The 22,570-nt window shown below is 39.8% G+C and overlaps 5 protein-coding genes across 5 annotated transcripts; 3 read left to right on the forward strand and 2 right to left on the reverse strand.

Annotated features, from left to right (window-relative positions):
• Positions 1 to 1,113: 1,113 nt before the first annotated feature.
• Positions 1,114 to 6,446, forward strand: cpt2 (carnitine palmitoyltransferase 2). The gene is made up of 5 exons (XM_018669963.2): positions 1,114 to 1,638; positions 2,871 to 2,951; positions 3,041 to 3,147; positions 3,239 to 4,543; positions 5,378 to 6,446. Exons 1-5 carry the CDS (start codon positions 1,457 to 1,459, stop codon positions 5,704 to 5,706), a joined length of 2,004 nt encoding a protein of 667 aa, XP_018525479.1. The 5' UTR covers positions 1,114 to 1,456; the 3' UTR covers positions 5,707 to 6,446.
• A 192-nt stretch (positions 6,447 to 6,638) lies between these two features.
• Positions 6,639 to 8,721, reverse strand: magoh (mago homolog, exon junction complex subunit). The gene is made up of 5 exons (XM_018669966.2): positions 8,531 to 8,721; positions 8,141 to 8,199; positions 7,599 to 7,709; positions 6,942 to 7,024; positions 6,639 to 6,855 (listed from the first exon to the last, which is right to left on the reverse strand). The coding sequence occupies exons 1-5, from the start codon at positions 8,619 to 8,621 to the stop codon at positions 6,756 to 6,758; spliced, it is 444 nt and encodes a 147-aa protein (XP_018525482.1). The 5' UTR covers positions 8,622 to 8,721; the 3' UTR covers positions 6,639 to 6,755.
• A 279-nt stretch (positions 8,722 to 9,000) lies between these two features.
• LOC108878923 (protein AATF) lies at positions 9,001 to 11,205 on the forward strand. The gene is given in 2 exon segments (XM_018669964.2): positions 9,001 to 9,946; positions 9,948 to 11,205. Coding segments are annotated over 2 exon segments (1,674 nt in total). The 5' UTR covers positions 9,001 to 9,184; the 3' UTR covers positions 10,860 to 11,205.
• A 310-nt stretch (positions 11,206 to 11,515) lies between these two features.
• LOC108878924 (uridine-cytidine kinase 2-A) lies at positions 11,516 to 17,594 on the reverse strand. The gene is made up of 7 exons (XM_018669965.2): positions 17,430 to 17,594; positions 15,632 to 15,791; positions 15,457 to 15,553; positions 14,661 to 14,803; positions 14,070 to 14,167; positions 13,913 to 13,961; positions 11,516 to 13,381 (listed from the first exon to the last, which is right to left on the reverse strand). The coding sequence occupies exons 1-7, from the start codon at positions 17,532 to 17,534 to the stop codon at positions 13,245 to 13,247; spliced, it is 789 nt and encodes a 262-aa protein (XP_018525481.1). The 5' UTR covers positions 17,535 to 17,594; the 3' UTR covers positions 11,516 to 13,244.
• A 715-nt stretch (positions 17,595 to 18,309) lies between these two features.
• Positions 18,310 to 21,749, forward strand: tmco1 (transmembrane and coiled-coil domains 1). Its single transcript, XM_018670094.2, has 7 exons — positions 18,310 to 18,527; positions 19,270 to 19,347; positions 19,443 to 19,502; positions 19,611 to 19,657; positions 19,924 to 19,991; positions 20,206 to 20,350; positions 21,282 to 21,749. Exons 1-7 carry the CDS (start codon positions 18,458 to 18,460, stop codon positions 21,378 to 21,380), a joined length of 567 nt encoding a protein of 188 aa, XP_018525610.1. The 5' UTR covers positions 18,310 to 18,457; the 3' UTR covers positions 21,381 to 21,749.
• Positions 21,750 to 22,570: the final 821 nt, after the last annotated feature.

A 22,570-nucleotide genomic window follows, 5' to 3' on the forward strand; every position in this document is an offset into this window, starting at 1 on the left:
TACACTGTATTCCTGAGATTTTACATTCGCTGGCCTATTGGATAATACCTGAAATCAAAATTATTATTTATATTATTGTATTATTTGTGTACGTTTTGTATTTCTTATTGTATATACTTTCTCCTATAGTGCACTGTAGTTTGTCTTTGTGGAGCACCCACAGTTTTGTTGTACTAAACTGTACAGTGACAATAAAGTCTATTGTATTCTATTATATAATTGTTACATTAATATAAACTCAACTGAGATATTTATTACATAGGGAGCTGCCTGTCTCTGTGCACACTTAATTTCTGAGGGATGATAATGTGTACTATCAGAATGGCAGTTGTTTTTTGTGGCCTATATTTTGAATCACAATGAAGTATGAGTTATAATAATATTCAGTTAAGCATGTTTTTAAAGTCTCACATGCAATAAAAAACACAAGTTTGACCTATATAATGATAGTAATGCTACACAGAAGTCAGACTGTTTACTTTGTGTAAAATGTGTAAAACTTTCAACAAAAAAGAAAAAAAGCAATATATGAGCTAATATTTTTTAAATTAACACATAATATTAACCTCATATAAGAATGCCTTATATTGTAATATATATATACCAAAGTTTGTAGGGAGTAGGGCATTTCACTGTTGAAGAATAAATTAGTCATTTCTCTCTAGACAAATGATGTCATGGACACTATTTATAAATTACCTTAAGCATATCTTTGGCATTTCTATTCTGCAATTTCTTGCTACTTATTTGCTGACATATGTAAATATATCTGTTGTAACCTAATATTGTATCATGTATCCTCATGACTGATTTAATGGTTGAACTTATCAGTGTTTTTTACTGCAGGCTAGTTTATTCTAGTTTGCTTATTTGATCTACTTTTACTATTATAATATTTGAGTTGTACCACCAACATATTTTTAATTCAAGATTGAAATTACTGCAGTGACATAGGAAACATTCATCCACGGTTCACAAATAAGAAAATACGGTATTACTGTCTGTTGTTTGTGCCCTAACAGTACTACATTCCGTGGAACTGGACTCAACTTCCCATAGAGCCAAAGAGCTCTTAATATTTGCCCCTCTCAGAAGAAGCCAAAGTCACGTGACAAGTATTGCCGGTTAAACTTCCTGTTGTCATTTGGTCCTATACCCGCTGCTTCTTTTTGCTTCTTTCATTTCACTGTGCTTGCAGTAGGTCTGGAGTGGATTTTTTCTATGTGAACGGGCGATTACTCGATGGTTTAACACATGCTAATTGTCGTCGACTGCTTCGAAAACATAAGGAAATTTGTCAGCTAATGCTAGTTGCTAATATTCGCTAGCTGCAGTATTTACCTATGGTGACAGCTGGGACACGGACGTCTCATTAGTTAATTATTATATCCATTAGCTTCAACTATCCGGTGCGATAAAACCACATCAGGTATTCACTTTGGTAACAACGAGCACAATGGCCAGTCTGCTTTCAGTGCAATGCATTTCTTCTCTAAGAAAATCTGGAAGTGTAATTAATTTGAGGACTGTTACACTTGGCGTCAATAAGCGAAACTACAGCAGCAAAAAAGCGTCTTCAACCGAATATTTGCATGAAAGTGTGGTTCCATCGATGCATTACCAGAAGAGTTTACCTAGGTAAGGAACTAACTATGGACTTTCTCGGGTAGTTTTTCCATATTAACCAATCACATGGTTTTAACACAACAAAAATTTGATTTAACATGTAATTAAACCACCTTGGAAAAGTCAGGTGAGTGTAGCAAGGTGTTTCAAGTTAAAGTAGGTGACTCCATTAAACTCTTATGAATGTAGGTGAAAGTGCACAATTGACTTGATGTCGATGACCACTAGGGGGCGGTGACATGTCTGCCATCTACTGACATCTACTGTACAGTATACAACAAAACTGAGTCCTGATCACTAAAATGTTAAATTATTCAAAACTGTGTGCCCATACAGTATTCCTAATCTAAAGTGTAAATTGTTTGATTTTACATATAATTAAGAACTAACAGTTTGCATAGACTACATTGAAAATACAGGCCTTTAAGTACAACCTCACTGCAAGGGAAGCGGTCACACCTATGTTTTCCAGTTGAGGTTAACCCAAATGAACAAAGTTATAAAATAACCTGTGACCACCACAGCTTCCTCAGTGTTGGCCTGGGTTGTGTCTAATACACTTTGGCTCTACATGGTAAGGAAGTGCCTGAACAAGCAAGAAACTGTGTTGTTAGACTAAAGATTGGAGAGGGTACAAGAGCATCAATAAGCTACTGAACGTGAACATGAACATTGCAGCAGGTACAGGAAGAGCCATACTACCAACAGAGTGTGCAGTGGTCCTCCTTAAAACGCCACACATAATTCACTATTTATGGCACCTTGCAAAGGATGTTGCATGAGGTCAGCCTCTGCAGACTGTGTGCAAGAAGAGGACCACTGATCATCAAATGACACAAAACTGCAAGGTTAAACTTTGCCAAAGAACACAAAGAGAGGCCTGATGAACACTGACAGCACAAGCTTTATGCATCAGATGAAACCAAAATAAATTCAGATGAGATCATACGGGGACAAGCTTTGAATCTTTTATGAAAAGTAAAGGCAGATGTACAGAATATTGAAAAAGTAAAAGAATGGAATCTGATTAATCAAGGTTGCACTGAATTCTGTTGCAGTTGGACCTTTCATTATAGTTACATTGGTCAAACATTTCTTCATTCTTTGGCAAAAAAGACATAAAATTGTATTAAATGGACTGGATTTTCAATTACTCAACATTGTAGTGATATTGATCAGTGGTGTAGTTATTGAACTGCTGAAAGACTGAATTGTCTCTTCTGGTTATTTTGTGAATTGTTTAGGCTTCCCATACCAAAATTGGAGGATACTATCAGGAGGTATTTAGCTGCCCAGAGGCCTCTGTTGGATGATGACCAGTTCAGGTATGTTCTAGCAAGGAAATCAACCCTTTTCATTAATGGACAGTACTAACACTTCAAGTCTTTCAAAAATCTTTTCTTTGTGTCCTCAGAGCCACAGAGAAACTTGCACAGGATTTCCAAAGCGGTGTGGGGAAACAGTTGCACGAGGAACTGATAGCCCAGGATAAAAACAATAAGCACACAAGCTACATTTCAGGTGACTGTGCCATTCTAATGAACCTGAAATTGAATCATTTCTAAAATTCACACAAGTACTAATGTATCCTCTTGAATTACTTTTATTTCAGGGCCATGGTTTGATATGTACCTGTCTGCACGTGACTCAGTGGTGCTGAACTTCAACCCCTTCATGTCCTTCAATCCTGACCCTCAGACTCAGTACAATGACCAGCTTGTACGGGCAACTAATATGGTGTGCTCAGCGGTGCGCTTCATGAAAACGCTGCGAGCTGGATTACTGGAGCCGGAGGTTTTCCATCTAAACCCGGCAAAGAGCGACACAGATGGCTTCAAAAAGTTAATCCGCTGGGTCCCATCCTCTCTGTCTTGGTATGGAGCCTACATGGTGAACGCTTACCCCCTGGACATGTCTCAGTACTTTCGTCTCTTCAACTCAACTCGCATTCCCAAGCGTGGGCGAGATGAGCTCTTCACCGATGAGAAAGGGCGACATCTTCTGGTTATGAAAAAAGGCAATATCTATGCATTTGATATCGTGGACAGGGATGGGAATTTAGTGAAGCCCGCAGAGATCCAGTCCCACTTGAAATACATTTTGTCTGACCCGACACCAGCACCTGCCTTTCCTGTTGGTGTGCTGACCAGTGAGAACAGGGATGTGTGGGCTGGGCTGAGGGACAAGCTGTCAGCTGCTGGGAACGCAGAGAATTTACAGCTTGTCGACAGCGCTCTTTTCTGTCTCTGCCTGGATGATGAAAGCATGCGAGATCACATTCACATCTCCCACAACATGCTGCACGGCGACGGCTGTAACCGCTGGTACGACAAGTCCTTCAGCATCATTCTCACCAAAGACGGACAGGCGGCCATTAATTTTGAGCACTCCTGGGGCGATGGTGTAGCTGTGCTCCGCTTTCAGAATGAGATCTTCAAAGACACAACAGAGCAGCCTTTGGTACATCCAGGCTCTGCTGCTGCTGCTGTGGATTCAGCCTCCGCTGTGCGCAGACTGCAGTTCAAACTGGACAGCGAGCTGGAGGCTGGTATCAAAAAAGCCAAGGAGAACTTTGATTCAGCCGTGTCAAAACTCACCATCGACGCCATGGAGTTCAAAAGGGGTGGGAAGGAACAGTTAAAGAAGAGCAAGTTGAGTCCAGATGCGATATCCCAACTGGCCTTTCAGATGGGCTTCCTGAGGCAGTACGGAGAGACAGTGGCCACATATGAATCATGTAGCACTGCAGCATTCAAGCATGGTCGCACAGAGACAATCCGACCAGCTACCATACACACCAAACAATGTTCACATGCCTTTGTTTGCCAGCCGGGACAGCACAGTGTGGAGCAGCTACGGGGCATGCTCAATGAATGCTCGAAGTATCATGGGCAGCTCACCAAGGAAGCAGCTATGGGTGTGTATAAGACATATTTACATATATTTTAATCATAATGACATGAATTATTTAGGCTGTCCCACAGATAGAGAATTGACATGTTTTACTCGCAGTCATTACACTTTAACATATTTCTCCATTCCTGATGGTGATTTTATATGCAAGTCAAGATGCTAGGCAGCCCAGGCTAACTAGGTCAGGAATGGATCCACAACTCAAGAGATATGTATGCTCTATGAGCCAAACTAATGTAGGCCTCAGTTGAGATATATCACCTGAGGCCTACACTCTTTAAGCCAGTGAGAAAAGCACAGGCAAAGCAAATACATACAATTGTTGATGTGAAATGACCTAAATCATGCTAACTTTGACTGACGACAGTGTGTCATATAGGACCCTGTCACATATAAATTTAGTAAGAAGCTAATTGAGAAAACATCATGGACACCATGAACAAGGACTGGGTCCCAAATACATAAAACCTACTAACTTGATATCATATGCACTGGTTGATATACAAGAAATCAACAGGAAATGATGACATGGACCACGCAAAAACAGTGATACTGTGACTTCAGACGCTGCCTTTATGTGTTCCTGGGGCTTTCACCACCATTCAGTATCAGTTTTTTCCAGCTGTAGGCAGCTCCTCCACCTTAGCGCATTTAAAAAGGAGTAATGCATTTCAATAACACACTCAAAAATCCAACATTTTTCTTTCTATGCACTGCTGACTGATTTTAATTTTAATTTACTATAGTTTCTTACTTTGCAGTGACTTTAAACCTGAAACTGGGACACAGCAGTGGTGTCCACTCTCATATACTCACAACTTTTTATTTCTCTCATCAGGCCAAGGTTTTGACCGACATCTCTTTGCCCTGCGATACTTGGCCAACTCAAAGGGCCAAGCTCTGCACAGCCTGTACACTGACCCCGCTTACGCGGCTATCAACCACAACATCCTCTCCACCAGCACCCTCACCAGCCCAGCCGTGAGCCTCGGTGGCTTTGCCCCCGTGGTGCCTGACGGGTTTGGCGTCGGCTATGGTGTCCATGATGACTGGATCGGCTGTAACGTGTCCAGCTACCCAGCTCGCAATGTCCATGAATTCCTGCAGTGTGTCCACAAGTCTTTAGAGGATATTTTCACAGTCCTGGAGGGAAAGCCACTCAGTTAACAACAGTGTTTGTCACAGAGAATAAAAGATACAGTGAAGGTGAAGGCAGTCATCATTCCCAGCTTCTGGTTAGTTGATAAACATTTCTGTGCAAAGATACTACAAAGATACTACAGGAGAATAAAATGAGAATCACAGTGCCTCAGTTTAATGTTATTCAGAAAATGAATGGTACTGGACACAGAGGTTGGGATATTAAAGGTATACTTTGAATTGACTTGGTCATCTACTTGTGGTGTTAACAAGTTATCATTGTATCAAAATTGATGTGAAATGAATCAGAAATTCCAATGTAACTAAAAGATAAGATTTTTTTTATCCCAGCCTTGAACTGTGGACACAACATTATGGTATATTGAAGAACTACATCACACCTCAAATAATGTAGAAATGATTATTTAAACTACTGGCCTTCCAAGTTTGTGATTGAATTGTAACAGCTAGATAGCTGTCATAACAGTATCATAGAATCATGTGACATGTTCAGTTTTTTGTTTTAGACTTACTTAAGTAACAGTGTCAGCCAAGAATCTGAGTACAGGTCACAAAATTCATGCAGGTAGTCTTAGCAGATGTAGTGCAGATGTTGTGCCTTCTATATGTGAATTTCAGTGCTGTGGTTTAAATTAATTACCTATGTCAGTAATACCTTTTATTTAATTTGTCGTCATCATTTACAGCTTTATTTGTGTGGTTGAATGTATTCTGAATAAAACTCAATTTGGTTATTTGCTAAATAATTTCATAAACGCTTTTGTTGCAAGAACATCTTCCTATTTAAAATCCCTAGTTTACTAAAATGGTAGTATACGTGATTACAGACTATACAATTATCATTGAAACCTAAGCCTTGGTGTTGATACCAGCAAAGAACACTTGTAGTAACTTAAAACAGTAACTTATAACTTAAGACAAGAATCTCAGGCAACACAGATTTTCTCACCCTTTATTTAAAATAAAAAACAGTTCCACCAAAAGCAAATGTACAAATGCGTTAGTTCAACAACAGAAACATTAGCAAAAGCAATTAAATGAGCAAAATACACATTTTAGATGGGCTTGATCTTGAAGTGTAGACCGATGAGACTGAAGACGAGACATTTCAGATCTTGCACCAGGTAGTAGAACACGCGAAGACCTTCAGGATCCCTGAAACAGTGACATTTTTAAAGTGATGCCCTTTTATCAGTAATAAATATACAGTGTCTGTTTTAACTCTTAAATATAGTACTCACTTTGACTGGTTGACATCAATCAGGGAACCTATTTTGGAAGTTGTGAATGAAATGTGTTCATCACCAATGACGATTTCCAGTTCCTGTGAATATTAGGACAAATACCAGAAAGTTACTCTGTGTGCTACAACAACATTTTTAGTTCATCAGTGCAGTTAATTTAAAACAGTGCCAGTGTTGACACTGAAATCTGATCCACAGTGGAAATGCTATCAAATAACGATGTCCAATAACAAAAGGTGGGGAGCTGTATCTATATGTAGCAGTGTTTCCCCTAAAATGAATAACATTGGGACGGTGCTCTAGTCGGACAGACCGCCCTGCCAAAACACTAGTATCAAAATTTGTGACCAAGTTCAAATAGTAACAGATCATAACACGGACAGTATGAAGATACAATTTTTAGAACAAACACACTATAGGATCATAGCAAAAAACTTTTTAAAATGAGATTAGAAAACCTGAGAGTTGACATAGAATATGGTGTAACACCAGCACTGTTTTTTTCATTTTTTTTCCCTGAAGAAAGAAAACTCTTTCTGGGTGCAGTGGGCACTGTACAAAGGAAGCCTGTAGAACTACATACTTACTATAGCACAACTGGAAAGAAACACACAAAATAATCTGGTGGATGGTGTTAGTGATGAAATCACAAACCTGTCTGCCAACTCTGTCAGGAGGTGGCCACAATGCATCATCTTCCTTGGTGATCTCACTGTCATCAATGATCCTCTTCAGCTCCTCCATCACACTTTTGTGTACGTATGCCTGGGATGGTGCAAAGGCAACAAATGAATCAGGTTACACTTTGTAACATCTAAAGCTCCTGTACATATTAATAATACAGATGTGATGTAAGAGTGGGTACAATCTCTGATAATGATTACCACAGAAATAAGACTTAAATTCTATACGGTGTTGTAACCAAGAAATAATGAATGTTTCTACTTGCCTCACCGTCATTATGAACACAGCCCTAGTCAACATACCATACTGAATGACAACATTAACGGCTAGGCTACAAACTATTATCGAGATCACTGAATCTAGTCTGGGCGTATGATAACAGAATCTTTATATTCTGACAATGAATGCTACCGTAATTACCAAAGAAATCCACACAATATGAACTCCCAATGACTCAGTTTTGAATACTGTAAACTTTCTCCATCAGTAATGAGTTTACAATCAGAAATTACCTCTTTCCTGATCATGACGTCATTCTTGTAGTTACTGTTGTTTGCATACCTCAGCTTACCTGCAAAAAAACACATTTAAAATGACGAAGAAATTTGAAACAATGCATCACTTTTGACAAAATGCATGAGTTTGTTAGGATCCCTTCAGGTCACATGGCGCCTGTATGCGCTTAAAGTTATACTTGACGCATTGTTGCGTTTGTAGTTAACGTATTTTGAGGCATTAATTCAGTCTAAACATGAACCATAATCATTTATCATACAACGGAAACCAAAAAGAGAATTTGGCGCTAACAAGTCATTTTGAGTCTGCGGCCTAGCCACTGCCCGGTGGCTAGCGACGTTAGCTTACACGCTAACACATATGTATAACCGCCAAACTTAACTTACCGTCAGGTCTGAATTCAAATTCCAGGAACTCGTGTCCAAACTTTCCCTTGTGCCCAACATAATATCTCAGATAGAAGTCGCTTGTTGACATCTTTGACTCTCCAGAAAGTACTTCTGGTGAGGTCCGCGGAACAAAACGCAGTGTGCGGAACTCAGCTAGCAAGCGCAACCCGAAGCCTCGCCAGCTAGGTACGCATGCGCAAAAGGACAAGCGAAAATTAGACCTTCATGCCCCGATCTTTGTCTTACAGGAGCGTCTAACTGTTCTGGAGAAGTAATACAGTATAAACTGTACACAGAGACATTATACTCCTGTACTCCCCTAGAATCATTAACATTATTTTAAGCCCAGTATTTTCTCTTAATGCCCATTCTGTAAAAGGACATTGAATCCATTTGACATTTATTTCATTTTAGTGTTTAGTCCATTAACGTGTGGGCTCGAATGGCCACATTAAATGGTCTCATTGTTCCCCATTGTACAAAGATTTATATTTTATAAAAACTGTTTTCACGACAGGCGGCTCTGCCCGAAAGACATAACCCAGGGACTAAATAGCCGCAACCCCGTCGCATTTTACCAACGTCATCACCTTCCGTACCGACGAGCCGTTTTGGCTACAACACACGTGTGGTTGTCTTACGCTTTTACACATGGCAGGCTCGTTTTCTCAGGAACTCGAGGATTTGTTGAATCCTTTGCCTAAATTTGCGGATCCAGAGGATGAAGATGACGAGGCGACCAAAGCCAGGGTCGTCGAAAGATTCAATGAGGACGACGACGACGAAGATGCGGTCGGCCTCAGTGCCCTGCGGAAGCGCAACACATCCCTGCTCTCAGACACAGACAGGCGGTATGTGGGAAAAGCAGTCTCTCGTAAACAGCTGCTGATGGATATTGAGGGATCTGCTGAGGAGGAGGAGGAGGAGGAGGAGGAAGACGAGGACGGCAGCATAGAAGAAGATGAAGAAGAGGATTCTATGGGTGACGAAGAGGCTGACGACGACGATGATGATGAAAATGAGTTAGAAGATGATGATGATGATGATGAGGAGGAGTTGGGAGACAGTGATGCACAACAAGAAGGAACTAATTTGGCATCTAAGGCAAAGGGTTCTGACATGACCTTTCCTCAGGGAGTGGACTTCCACAAGCTGACAGAGGGCATGGATGACCTGGGAATGAGCGAAGAGGAAGATGATGGTGATGAGGAGACTGAAGGCAGTGATGAAGATGAAGGCTCCGTGGACGATGATATGGAGGACGGCGATGAAGATGGCGAGGAAGAGGGAGCCGTCCACACGTTTTCAAAAGTAAAAGTAGATGAGGAAGTTGAGAAAGGGAAAGCTGTAAAGAACCAGTTGGCCTTGTGGGACAGCCTGCTTGAGGGGCGAATCAAAATCCAGAAAGCTCTCGGTGACAGCCAACCAGCTTCCACAGCCGCAGACTTTCCCAGAGTTCAAGAGGAAGGGTGGAGCTGAGCTTGCTGGGGCGCTGAAGAACACCCATAAAGCTTTAAAGGCTCTTCAGAGGTCTCTGCTGGAGCTGCACGATCAGCTGCTGTACCAGAACACTGACACCAGGACCATCGCTCTGGGACAGACAGGAGCTCCGAGTGAAGACGAGGAGATAAACAGTGATGAGAATGAGGATGGGGAGGGGACGGCGCAGGAAGGTGGAGCGCTTAAACGAAAACTGGAGATGGCAGAGTACCCAGACTTCATGGCCAAACGCTTTGCTACTTTCCAGCCTTACCGCAACGCCACGCTGCAAAAGTGGCACGACAAAACCAGACTGACCATGGCTAAAAGCAGCAAAGGTTTTGGGGCATTTGATAGGAACATATTGACACAGGTGGAGCAGGTGCTGATGGACAAAGAAAGGCTGATACGACGCACACAGACCCGGCGCTCAGAATACAGAGTCCTGGGGAAAAAGGAGGCCCCTGAGACAGTCCCCACAGAGGGTGAGGAGGCGGAGCAACAGCTGAAAGCAAACGTGCATCTCAAAGATGTCGATGAGGACATATTCGATGACGATGATTTCTACCACCAGCTGCTGAGAGAGCTCATAGAGCGCAAGACAAGCGCAGCAGATCCCAATGACCAGGTGGCTATGGGCAGGCAGTGGCTGGCCATCCAGAAACTACGCAGCAAGATTAAGAAGAAGGTAGACACCAAAGCCAGCAAGGGGCGTAAAGTCAGATTCCACATCCACAGTAAGCTGGTCAATTTCATGGCTCCTGTTGACCACAGCTCAATGAACGACGAGGCACGCAGTGAACTGTATCGTGGACTCTTTGGTCAGAACTCCTCGGTCAGGGAGTGACAGTGTAGAGGTTCTCATGTGGAGCAGATCCTAAATGCCAGGATACAGCCAAAGCAGTGCCTTCTCTACAAAACCAGAATGATGCCAAGCAGCAGTTTGGAATATAACAGACACTGGGCCTGCTCTTTGTCAGGACAGGTTCTTCAGATTGGGCAGACAGTTACAGTGCTCTGACTTAACAGGAATAAAATGGACTCAGAGGGCACATGCAGTTCTTAATACCTGGATGTGTTGTTGCCTAAGGACCAATTTCTGATTAAAAAAAAAAGAAAAAGTAACACATATATAAAGCATAGTGAGTGTTGAGTGAAGGAAAACAATAAATGTGTAATTAATTTTTTTGTCACCAAGTCTCACATGATTCAAATTAACTGTCTACTTCAACTTTTGGTCTTTTCTTAAAATAATGAACCTTCCTAACATATGGTATGAGCTGTGTCCCAATTCCATACATACTTTGTATAGTAATCTTTATACTAGACTGTGCAGTTAAAAATCAGCAGTTATATACTAATTGGTAATAATACAATATTATGAAATGTTCTAGGCTCATCATTCACAATTACCTTTTTCCTCCAGCTGTGAGCATGTCCTTTCAGCACTGCATTCAGAGAGAATAGTGTTGATCAACAGCACAGTCAGAAAACAAGGCAATCTGTTAGTCTGCATAGTGACTTTTAATTATATTTTATTTTCTCACTCTTCCAGTGTGAACACACTACAAACTGAATTAGGATGCAGTGTGGATCTGAGAAACAGCTGTCGACCTGTGACAATACACACAGCTCAGGGCCATAGCTGGGACTGAGGTCATGAACCTAAATTCTCCCACTGGGACCCATTTATCCCCCATCAGAAAATGACAAGACACTAAAAAGATGATCTCAAAATTTTTCTTGACATTGGGATTTTCAGCTTTAATTTTTTGGTAAACAGGTAAATTATATTTCCTGTATCTTTTTGTCCTTAACATAAAGATTTCAGTGTTTTCTCCACACTGCCAGGAATAAAATTAGAGCAGAGAAACACTAAATCTTCCAAAACAAAATCTAAATCTGGGTAAGGATATAACTGAAACAGGCAAAATAATGAAATATTCTTTTTTTTTTTTTTTACTGCAGACATTTTCACAAAGACATGACCTTAGTGACCTCTATGGCCTTGACTGCCACATTACTCCAGTGTTTGTAATGTGGGATATGCAAATTAAATTTTCTGAATAAGCTGATTAGCGCACTCAGCAGCATGTGGCACTTTTCTCTCAACATGTAGATTAAAACAGAGCTTGAGAGTAACATAAGATTACAACCAGAAATGAATATATATCTTTTAAATCAAATGCAAGAACTTGCTTGTGACAGATGTGCCAAACAAAGTACCTGAGAACTTTACCATACGAAATGTGTATACAGGAAGAAACCTGCATTAAACAACATTTACAGAACACACTAACATTGGGTGTCTTACACAGAATGTATCTTCTTTCCAGTGAAACTTGCATACATGTGCATCTGAGGATTCAAGTTTAAGGGAATCAATGAGAAATAATACTTTGTGGTAATTGCATAACATGATGAACTGTTCATGTTACATCAACATCTTATTAAATGAGTTACAGTAATGTCAACATCACATTAAGGTAAAAACGAATTACATAATTAACCCACAAAGACAGTACGGAAAATGATCTTTGGAGATGATGTCATGCATCAGATGATTTGAGGTGGATATCGGTTGTTTAATTAAGACATTTAACTAACTTTGGATTACACATGACAAAGCAATTACAGCTTGGGGTCACATGACACAAACATCTGGATTCTTAACCCACATTAGCTTGGAATCTATTTCTATAAGTCAAAATATGCTGTATATAGAGCTTGAAAAAAATGGCATTTTGCATTGATAAAGGGTATCAGTCAGATCACATAGTGAACAATTAACTGCAATGAGATATGGTAAGGCCCTGCCATTAAACAGCATGTTGCTACACTGCATTTATTGTATGGTTAAAGGCTGTAAAGTGTTTGGAAATCTTTTTGAGACACCATATCTGCTTCTTTAGTTTCTCCGTTTCAGTGCAGTGGTAAAGGCAAGCAGCAGTTTTAAATTAAATTACAAGTGAGCCCCTTTGTACTTCTTCCCCTTCAATCTCATACAGTACACAAGCAAAAGAGAAAAATAAAACTGAATACAACTGCTTTAAACCAGCTCCACATGGCAAAGAATCCCCTTCTTACTGATTCCATCAATCCAAGCAGAGTCATATCAAAAGCAGGCCCTTTTGATTTCCTGGCAGTAACTCCTGCCCTGTTAGCCACACTGTAGAGCACATTCAGTACGTGCAGGTGAACCTTCCCTTCTCTCCTTGGGACAGCATTGCGTTCAGTGTGGCCGACTGCTAGACTCCATGTTTGGTTGATTCTTCGTTGTTCCATAACCATTAAGCCACCCGTTCAGCCGTTTGGTCAAACCACCATTTAGAATATCCTGGATGTGTTGAACTATGAGATTTATAGCGACTACATTGAGAGACAAACAGATTGTGTGGTCAGAGGTCATTGGTCTATGTACTACCATTACAATCATCACTGCAGATTTAAAAAAAATAAATAAATAGCCAGTGATCTTAGGAAAACCCACAAGATTAACAAAATGTCTTCTACTGAAAACTATTTGATGGAAATCTCATCTACTGCAAAATTAAGATGTGAGTGTGTAATAATAGCACTAGAGGCACTAACTGGGGATAGGCCAGGGTATCCTGCTTCAACATATTTAGAGTATCAGCATGGTTTTCTTTTGCAGTTTGTTTTGGATGTTCTTTTCTCCAGTCAAAAAACAAAGCTGTTTTGTTCTCTCAACAGCAGAAGCTTTTGCTTCCTTAGTTTCGAGAGCACAATTCCCAGCTCGGATATCAACAATAAACACAGCTGTGTCCTTCATGTTAACACTGTTGAGACTAGAGTCTGTAACATTTAGTTTCAATAATATCACCTCTAACGTTGTTGTACTTGAAGATTCTCCCAGGCTAAGAAAGCATAAATACTCACCAATGTTATCAGCTCCTCTTGGTATAATAACATCAGCGTACTTCTTTGTCTAAATAGTGTCAATAAAGAGGAAGACAGTTTGACCATGAGTCTATGTTCAGGGACACAACCATGAAAACCTGAGCTGAGTAGTATTACTTGTAGAATATGTACTCACTGGCAGACAGAACTCCTCAAACGCAGGCTTGACAAAGGTGATGTACTGTGTTAGGACGCTTTCCAAATCCCGACCACGTTCACTTATGTCGCGCAGCACTGAAACGAGACCAGGAGAGAGAAAGAAAGTCTTTACAAAGGAATAAATGGTTTGACATTTTGGGAGAGTTAGAGAAAAACTGATACCATCCGTGTGTGTACGATATGTAGGGTGTATAATAGCTACAGTCAGCAGCTGGTTAGCTTAGCATAAAGATAGGAACAAAGGACAAAGGTTAAAAAAAATCCTACTAGTACCTCCAAGGTATACTGTGTTTGAATAACACAGTATATCTGTATAAAAACTGAAGTATTAAAACGATACTGTGGTTCTGCAGGACTGTTACATGCTGGCAACCAACAATGACAGGCCAACACCATGAAATGACTATGCCTGACACATAACCCTACATAAAACCAGTGTCTCTGTCCCAAAATGTCAAACTATCCCCTTTAGTGGAATAGTTTAAGCATCTCTTTCAGTGAACCATTAGGCTTGCCTATGGGTGTTTAAAATTGAGGGGAATTTTCTAGCCATGCTTGTATGTCTCACCCCTGCGAGACAGCCGTGTGTCTGCATCAGTGTCCACAAACAGCTTCATCTGGAAAAGGTCTCGAATCTCCTGAGAGTAGAACATCAGGATGCCCTCAAACAGCACCACATCAGCAGGATAGACTATCACCGTCTCTTCTTTCCTGCCATACAAAAGACATTGATTATAAATAGACTACGCAAAATGCCTATGTAACATTTGTTGAACAACAGCCACAATGTAATGTTGTAATAGCAAATATTAAGAACACAGGGTCAACAGAGTCACAACATGTAGAGTCAGACTGACTCGGTAATGTCAGTTATACTGCAGTATCTCCTGAGGAACATTAGCAAACCTTAAGCTACTGGTCATATCTGATAAAAGAGACCACAGTGTACTGAACTGTGTTAAATTCTGATCTGACTGAACTCTTCCTTTGAAGAATGTGACATTTCTTTTTCAAAAGCTTCATGGTCTTGCTTTAAAGCTACAATGACAAATGTTCAATTCTTCACTTGCACCAGTGCATTATGTACAAATATAAAACAGAAAAGCCTACGTGCTACAATTAACATTCAGATTTTCAAATATATTTTTCCTACATACCAGGCAGCATTCGGTTTCCATTCATTTTACTGTGATATGAAAATCAATTTATGTAAAATGCAAAGTAATTAATCCCCCACAGTGACCATAATGTCTGCTTTTGAAGTTAGTGTTACTGCAGTAATGTGATGCATCAGAGACTTGGTCACGGCTGAAACGTGCTGATACACTCGAATAATGTTGCCTCTGTGGACCTGACTCATTCACCTGGAATGGGAAACAAAGTCATAAACAGGGATGTGTACTGTTTTTCCCTCCTTGATGTCCCACAGAGTTGTGATTATGAGGTCGTTGTCGAATGCATCTGTAAAGAAGGAAAGAGTGTCAGATGGTCAGACGCCACATGAAAACGCTGAGGTGTGTTAGACTAATATGAACATACCTGGGTGATCAAAGTTGAACTGGCCCTTTAGTGCTTTGGCTTTCTGCTCTGGGGTGAGCACCCTGTAGAAGCTGTCCTGGCTGAGGATGGCCACTTGTCTCTGGTGGTGGTCAATCTCATTCTGCCCTAGCAGCTCCATAATCTTGCTGCACACTGATGACTAGCCACACAAGAAAAAAACAAAACAGGCAATACAATGAAATACGGCACCTCTTATCTGATTAACCACATCCCTCTGTTTGTGGAACACAAGTGATTGTCCGTACAAGTTAAAACAACACATTAAAAACAACAACAAAATGTTCACCTGTATTGTATTGTTAGCTCATGTCTTTGTGGCCTTGAAACAAAGTTTACTTTCTTAGTAGAAATTAATGTCTATTTAAAAACTGTTAAATCTGGATTCTTTATAGGCCTGTCATATCTGAACCTGGCAGGCTCATGCACAAAGATTGCAGTTTACTCCCCATTCAGATAACGCATGTTGGAGAACAGGTGGTTCTGTGAGCAGTTACGCCAATGGGAGAAAAGGGGGCTTAACACCAGGAAGTCAAACCCACAAACAACTGTCTGCTGAACCACAGCTTACATTTTGTTCATTTAATCACCTATAAAAGCCAACCTACACTGTTAGCTGCAAAACTAATGTGCAAAATAGGCTACTTAAAAAAACAACAACATAAAAATACATTTAAATACCTTCCAGGCTTACACTGTTAAACACACTGAGGCCTGGAGACAGAAGAGCTTGATTTGTGTCCCTGCCTCCCTGGCAGTCCTCTAAACCAAATTTGTTACAGGTGATGAAGAATTAATACAGTGTGATTTTGTATTGGGATGTGTGTGCTGATTATCCACTCTGGAACTCAACTGTGCAACAAAATAGAAAACTAATGCAACATTTTTTTTTAATTTTCAAAGGCGAGAACACTTATTGGCAACACCTTGAAAACCTCTGACACGCTGCACCATATTGGATACAGAACAGAGAATGATAGTGCAGATATTTAGTCAAACAAGTAGCGACAGTGGGTAAATCAATGTCACAAAGACAAAAAATCCACTGTGATGTCAGCAGATTCACCAGAAACAACAATACACATCAGGATAAGAATAATAATAATAAATAATAACAATAATAATAATAATAACAACAGAAGCGTCATCTGGCTACCACATCTGGATATTTAGTATTCTTAAATCTGTCCTGCAGACAGCATGACATCTTGACACTGTTTTGCCACATTCTGTTTTATTGTGCAAAATTAAGTATTTTCTTGAGCTTGCAGGGTCTGTAGGTGCGTTTTATTTGTACTCTTTCTTTCACAAGCTTATATCCAGCAGACCCTGCGCAGCTGATGCAATTAACTCAAATCTCACTTATCACTTTACTGTGATCCCTGCCACCCTCTGTATCCCCTTATGCTGAAAAATGTGATAGCATATCAATGGGAGTCCTGGAGTCTGATTTCCACAGATCACACTACTTTATTAACCCTCTAAGACAAGGCACATTCTGACCATGCACTTGTTACCCTGTTCTGACGCGCAGGGCGGCCTACACCACGCTCAGGACTGATCAAGCAACACAATCAGTCAGACTAATCAAACAGAAACATGACTGATGGGCGTCGAATATTTTTTTGGGGAAAATAAATGCGCCCTCTCTCTAAATTTCAAAAGCAAATCATAACAGTCCCTCTCGGGTTCTCACTGAAAGCAAGCAATGTAACAAACACCTAATAAAGACAAAGAGGTTAAAAAAAAAAAAATCAGGAGCTGTGACATAAATGCCGACCTTGCCGCTGGCTGTCCCTCCGGCCACACCGATGAGGAAAGGCTGCCGGCTATTGCTCTCATTTTCGGCTTTGTCACCTGGCTTTGTCTCGCTGTCGCCTGCCATGCTTCATCTGCAGAGCGATGCGGCCCTCTGACACACGGGGTGTCTGCGCTCCTCCCATTTGATGATGCTGCCGGTGATGAAGATAGCAACGATGAAGCTGACGTTGTTGGCCATGAAAGTGATGATGATGATGACGATTAAAAAATGATGAAAATGGTAGTTAGATATTAAGAATAGTGATGATGTTGTTGATGATATAAACAGAGCTGGGGAGGTTATATTAAAATACTGGCCCATGAGGACTGCTGCTGAGGCACTTTGCAACTTTTATTTTGATTTTACTTGATACATTGACTGTCTTTACCTATAGCCACTAAACCAAGGGAACAGTTAAAAAAAAAAACTGCAGTCAAGTGGGGCTTGACTGCAGTTTTTGTTCACAGCATTTGAAATAATAGTGCCAAAACGATGTAAATGTCTATTTTGAGGATATTTATCATATTGGTTCGTCAGTATAACACGTATTTATGATAAATATCTAGTATAATACCGTGATATTGTTCTTGCTATTTCTGCAAATTTATTTCTATATTTCAACCCACTAAAATATTGGTCTGATTGATTCCGTGTCAGTGATGTTGGTCATCTGTCCGATTTATGTCTACCATACACGTTTTTAAGTATAATCCAACACATCTCCATTCACTCAGAGATGACTTAAATAATCATCTGTATGACTCCCGTGTCAGTATGATTAAAACAGGTTGTTTTGTCATAGAACTGTTTTGTATTAAATGCTCCATATTTTGTGGTCCTGTTGGTGAACCGGAAGTACTTTACATACGTCTGACCCCCTTCATGAATGCTGACATAGCTCTAAGACGCTGAAACCAAGCTCAGTGTAATGTGCTCAGGAGGTCATTACCTTTAAAAGAAAATATACGTCTTTTTTTCTGCGCCCAGATAAACAGAACACGGCCGCCATGAGTACTATGTTTGCAGACACAATTCTGATCGTGTTCATCTCGGTCTGTACAGCGCTGTTAGCCGAAGGTGAGTGAAAACCTAGTGACAGATCGTCAAGCACTTTTACTATCGACTAAGAAACACGCCGATAAAGTCAGTTTTAACATCGTTCTGAATTATACTGCAGAAAAACACTGTCAACGTTATTAATACTGACTGAATGGTAATTTTTGAGGAATGTACTTTTCAAGCTAGCCGGCGTAATTTAGCTTAACAAGCTAATTCTTGACGCTAGTGTCAAAGCAGACAGAACAAGGAGAAGAACTTCCGCTAAAATTTTCAAAAGAACAGTCTCGGGAGAAGGTTTTTGAATCGCTTTTTGGGGACCCGTCCTCTCCATTTCAGCCTTTCTTATCATGGGGGATAGAAAGCAAAGTAAAAAGTTCATAAGACGACGACAGTTCTACTCTTATTTTTCACTGTGAAAGTTTCTAAAATAGGTTCCGCTCCTATTTTTTCCTCGTACACGTCGTGTTCCGGTTCTGCAGTCTGGTTAGACAGGTAAAGCCTGTTGCTAGAAGGACACCGATAGCAAAGTGTTTCACTTGTAGTATGGGATATGGATAAAATTCTTTATGAGAGTGTTTATAATTGTGTATTTTGACAATAGCACATGTAATGATATAAAAATTCTCATTAATAAAATAATATAATAATATGATAATGCATATCTGCTAGAAAAAGTTGTCACAGATGACAAATTAATATTGCCTCACAGTATTTCACCAGACCTTTTAAAACAGTCCTCCTCTTCTGATTTTCTCTGCAGGCATTACTTGGGTTTTAGTGTATCGCACTGAAAAGTACAAGAGGCTAAAGGCTGAAGTGGAAAAACAAAGCAAAAAACGTAAGTGACATGTGAGCCTCGTATTAGTGTATTTTTGCATCAGTTATTTTTATTTGGTATGTTTATTGCATCCTCTGTTGCCTGTTTGACATTAGTTGAGAAGAAAAAGGAAACCATCACAGAATCTGCAGGACGTCAGCAGAAGAAGAAGATTGGTAAGAATCCACTGAGGAGGAGGTCAACATACTGCTGTTATGAACAGGTTTTTTGGCACAATAACTGTGTTCCTTGTTAAGTGTGCTCTGCTTCTGAATGTATTACAGAAAGACAAGAAGAGAAACTGAAGAACAACAACAGAGACCTCTCTATGGTGAGATCACTTGTTTACAGTAATTATGTGATTTTTATCATGTTATCATATGAGATGAGATCATGTGATGGATTGTGGTTGTCATATCACCATATCTGCTGCCTATAGAGCATTAACAGCCTTACCTACACTTTTACATTATCAATATTAAAAAATACTGTTGACAGTATTGGTGACAGTTGAATTTTTCACTCTTGCCAAATTCCAGTCAAATGTCATCTAGTTTTAAATTTACATGTTTAATCTTCACGTGTCTTTCTTTGTAGGTACGGATGAAGTCCATGTTTGCCATTGGCTTCTGTTTCACAGCTTTGATGGGCATGTTCAATTCCATGTAAGTCACACACACTTAGATCAAGTCAATATAATCTAATTTTTTTACTTCAACATCAGACAAAATGAAAAAAGTAAGAGAAAATTTAATGAAAGTCTGCATTGGTTACTGAAAGTTAAATGTTATCTTGCATCACTGCTTTGTTCCACTATTTCAAACTTACTGCTAATATTTCACCACTATATTTTTTGTTTGTTTGTTTGTTTTTGCTCAGCTTTGATGGAAGAGTAGTGGCCAAATTGCCATTCGTGCCACTGTCTTACATCCAGGGACTATCACACCGCAATCTGCTGGGCGAGGATTACACTGACTGCTCCTTTATCTTCCTTTACATCCTCTGCACCATGTCCATCAGACAGGTAACCTCTATACCTAAAACTTAGGCCCCAGATGGGATTAATACCTTTCACTGTATGTCAGAATAGGGCTGGGCGCCATGGACATAAATGTTATCACAGGAAAAATTTTCATGAGTCAACATCAATAATTATCATAATAAATTTCAAATCATTATATCTCTCGAATTTAAAGGCTGATATTTGCTCTTGAGTGAAAGTTGAAAAAAACAGATGGATAATTGTGGTTTTAAACTATTCTCTATGGTCAGAACATGACAAAGACAGAAAAACAATTAGAATGATCAGATCTAATCTAACTAATGTAATACCTAACTTTCATAATGCACACCTCTATACTTGCGACATGACTGGCAATTCCTGATTCACTTCTGTTAATGATATCTAAGCATGGAAGTTAATTATATCAAAAGTTTATCATCTGTATTTCTGTCAAAGAAAATGATATCCTCATTTTATATTGCAAAATCATTTTATACATTTTACAGTGCAATATACAATTATATGGCCATAACTCTCATTATTTTCCCAGCCCTGAGCCCAACGTTTTTGAGAGGAAAACAGTTCACAGTTGATTGATAACCATGGATCTCTATGGCACAGAGGAATAACATTTATCTGGCTTTGGATACACAGACAATTTTGAGTTAGCATCAGTTCACTGTTGGTTTTGATCTTTTCATGGGATTTGTTGAGATGAAGAAAAACAAATATAATTCAAGTATTTTATCAAACTGAAGACATTGTTTTTTGTGACACATAAGAACTATAATGCGCTTTCCCAAGGTTCAGTTTAAATGTTTTCATGTTGTTTTCACCTGCTGTGCCTCAACAGCTGCCCATGCCTTAAAAACCTTTATCACATGAACTTTTGCCAGACCGTTATGTTCTGTGTGGTTTGCTGAGAGAGTCTTTTTTGCTGTCTTTGTTCCAGAACATTCAGAAGATGCTCGGTCTTGCACCCTCCAGAGCTGCAACAAAACAGGCCGGAGGCTTCCTGGGACCTCCTCCCCAAGCAGCTAAGTTTTCCTAATCATCAGACAGATTCAGTGCTGTTCCTGCACTGCGACTGTGTGGAGTCATGGCTCCCTCATCTGAGCACAGACAGAACTGCTCATGCTCGAGCAAATGTATTATCTGTTGCAGCTACTGTATCACTACCATCTGTTTGATTTCTCATTTGTTTGTTGTTTATTTAACTGTAAGATTGTTTGACTTAGAAAATAGAGGAAGTAAAGTTGTTCTTAATTATGTTGATAACCAAAGGATACAAATGTCTACCTTGTATTCAGCACATGCCGTGCATCATTTTGGGATTTTAATTATTAATTGGCACAGTAACATCTGATCCATTCAGTATTATTATATGTAATTGTTAATAAAGTTTTATGATTACATTTAAGTTGTGTTTTTCATTTTTGTTTTTCTCCCACTTTGGAAAGCTGAATTCCCTCTGTACTGCTGTCTGCTGTAATTGTAAACTGTACCTTTACTGTCATGGAGGTATCCCCCATTTCAACTGTCCTGACCAACCAGTTATTGGACCCACTGCGCTTCATTTAACCTAAAATAGGAAATAAGTCTTCTGTCAACAGCCCTTTCACTTTGCTGAACAAATTGGTTTTTTGATCTGAGGAAATTGTGGCTCAGTTTTTGTCTTCAGAAATTAGCACATGTTTTATCTACACGTGAAGAACATATTAATACATTTGCCCTGCATATTTAACCTAGCAACCTGGAACTAGAAGCCTTCTGACAGCAGAGGGAGAAAAGATGATGTATGGTATTGATTGCTGTGGTGGTTGTGTTGTGTTCAAATGTCTTGGTAAGCCAGCATCCGCTGTACTAGCAGCTAAATGGAATTCAGCCATCACTCATCATTTACACCTTTGCTTTTCCTACAGTGACATCTCAAAATGTCCTCTATGAAAAACACCAATTCTCTTTTGAATTAATGTTCTATTATGATCTCTTTACACTTTGTCGTATTGAACAGACTTAGTACTCAGTTCAAAGTCATCTATTGTACTGAAGCTTTAGTTTTGTCCCACACTTCTAAGTCTTGTCTCTACTTGGATGAAGCTTGGATGAAGATCAATTAATGCAGAAAACCAGGTCATCCCACAGGGTTCACACCCTTTTCCATGCCACTGTATATATATTCAATGTTACAGTCAAGTTATCAAGTTAAGTCAAGAAAGGAAAAGGCCTTTCATACCATGA

Source organism: Lates calcarifer, linkage group LG17, assembly GCF_001640805.2.
Source record: "Lates calcarifer isolate ASB-BC8 linkage group LG17, TLL_Latcal_v3, whole genome shotgun sequence".
NCBI classification, from domain to species: Eukaryota; Metazoa; Chordata; class Actinopteri; family Centropomidae; genus Lates; species Lates calcarifer.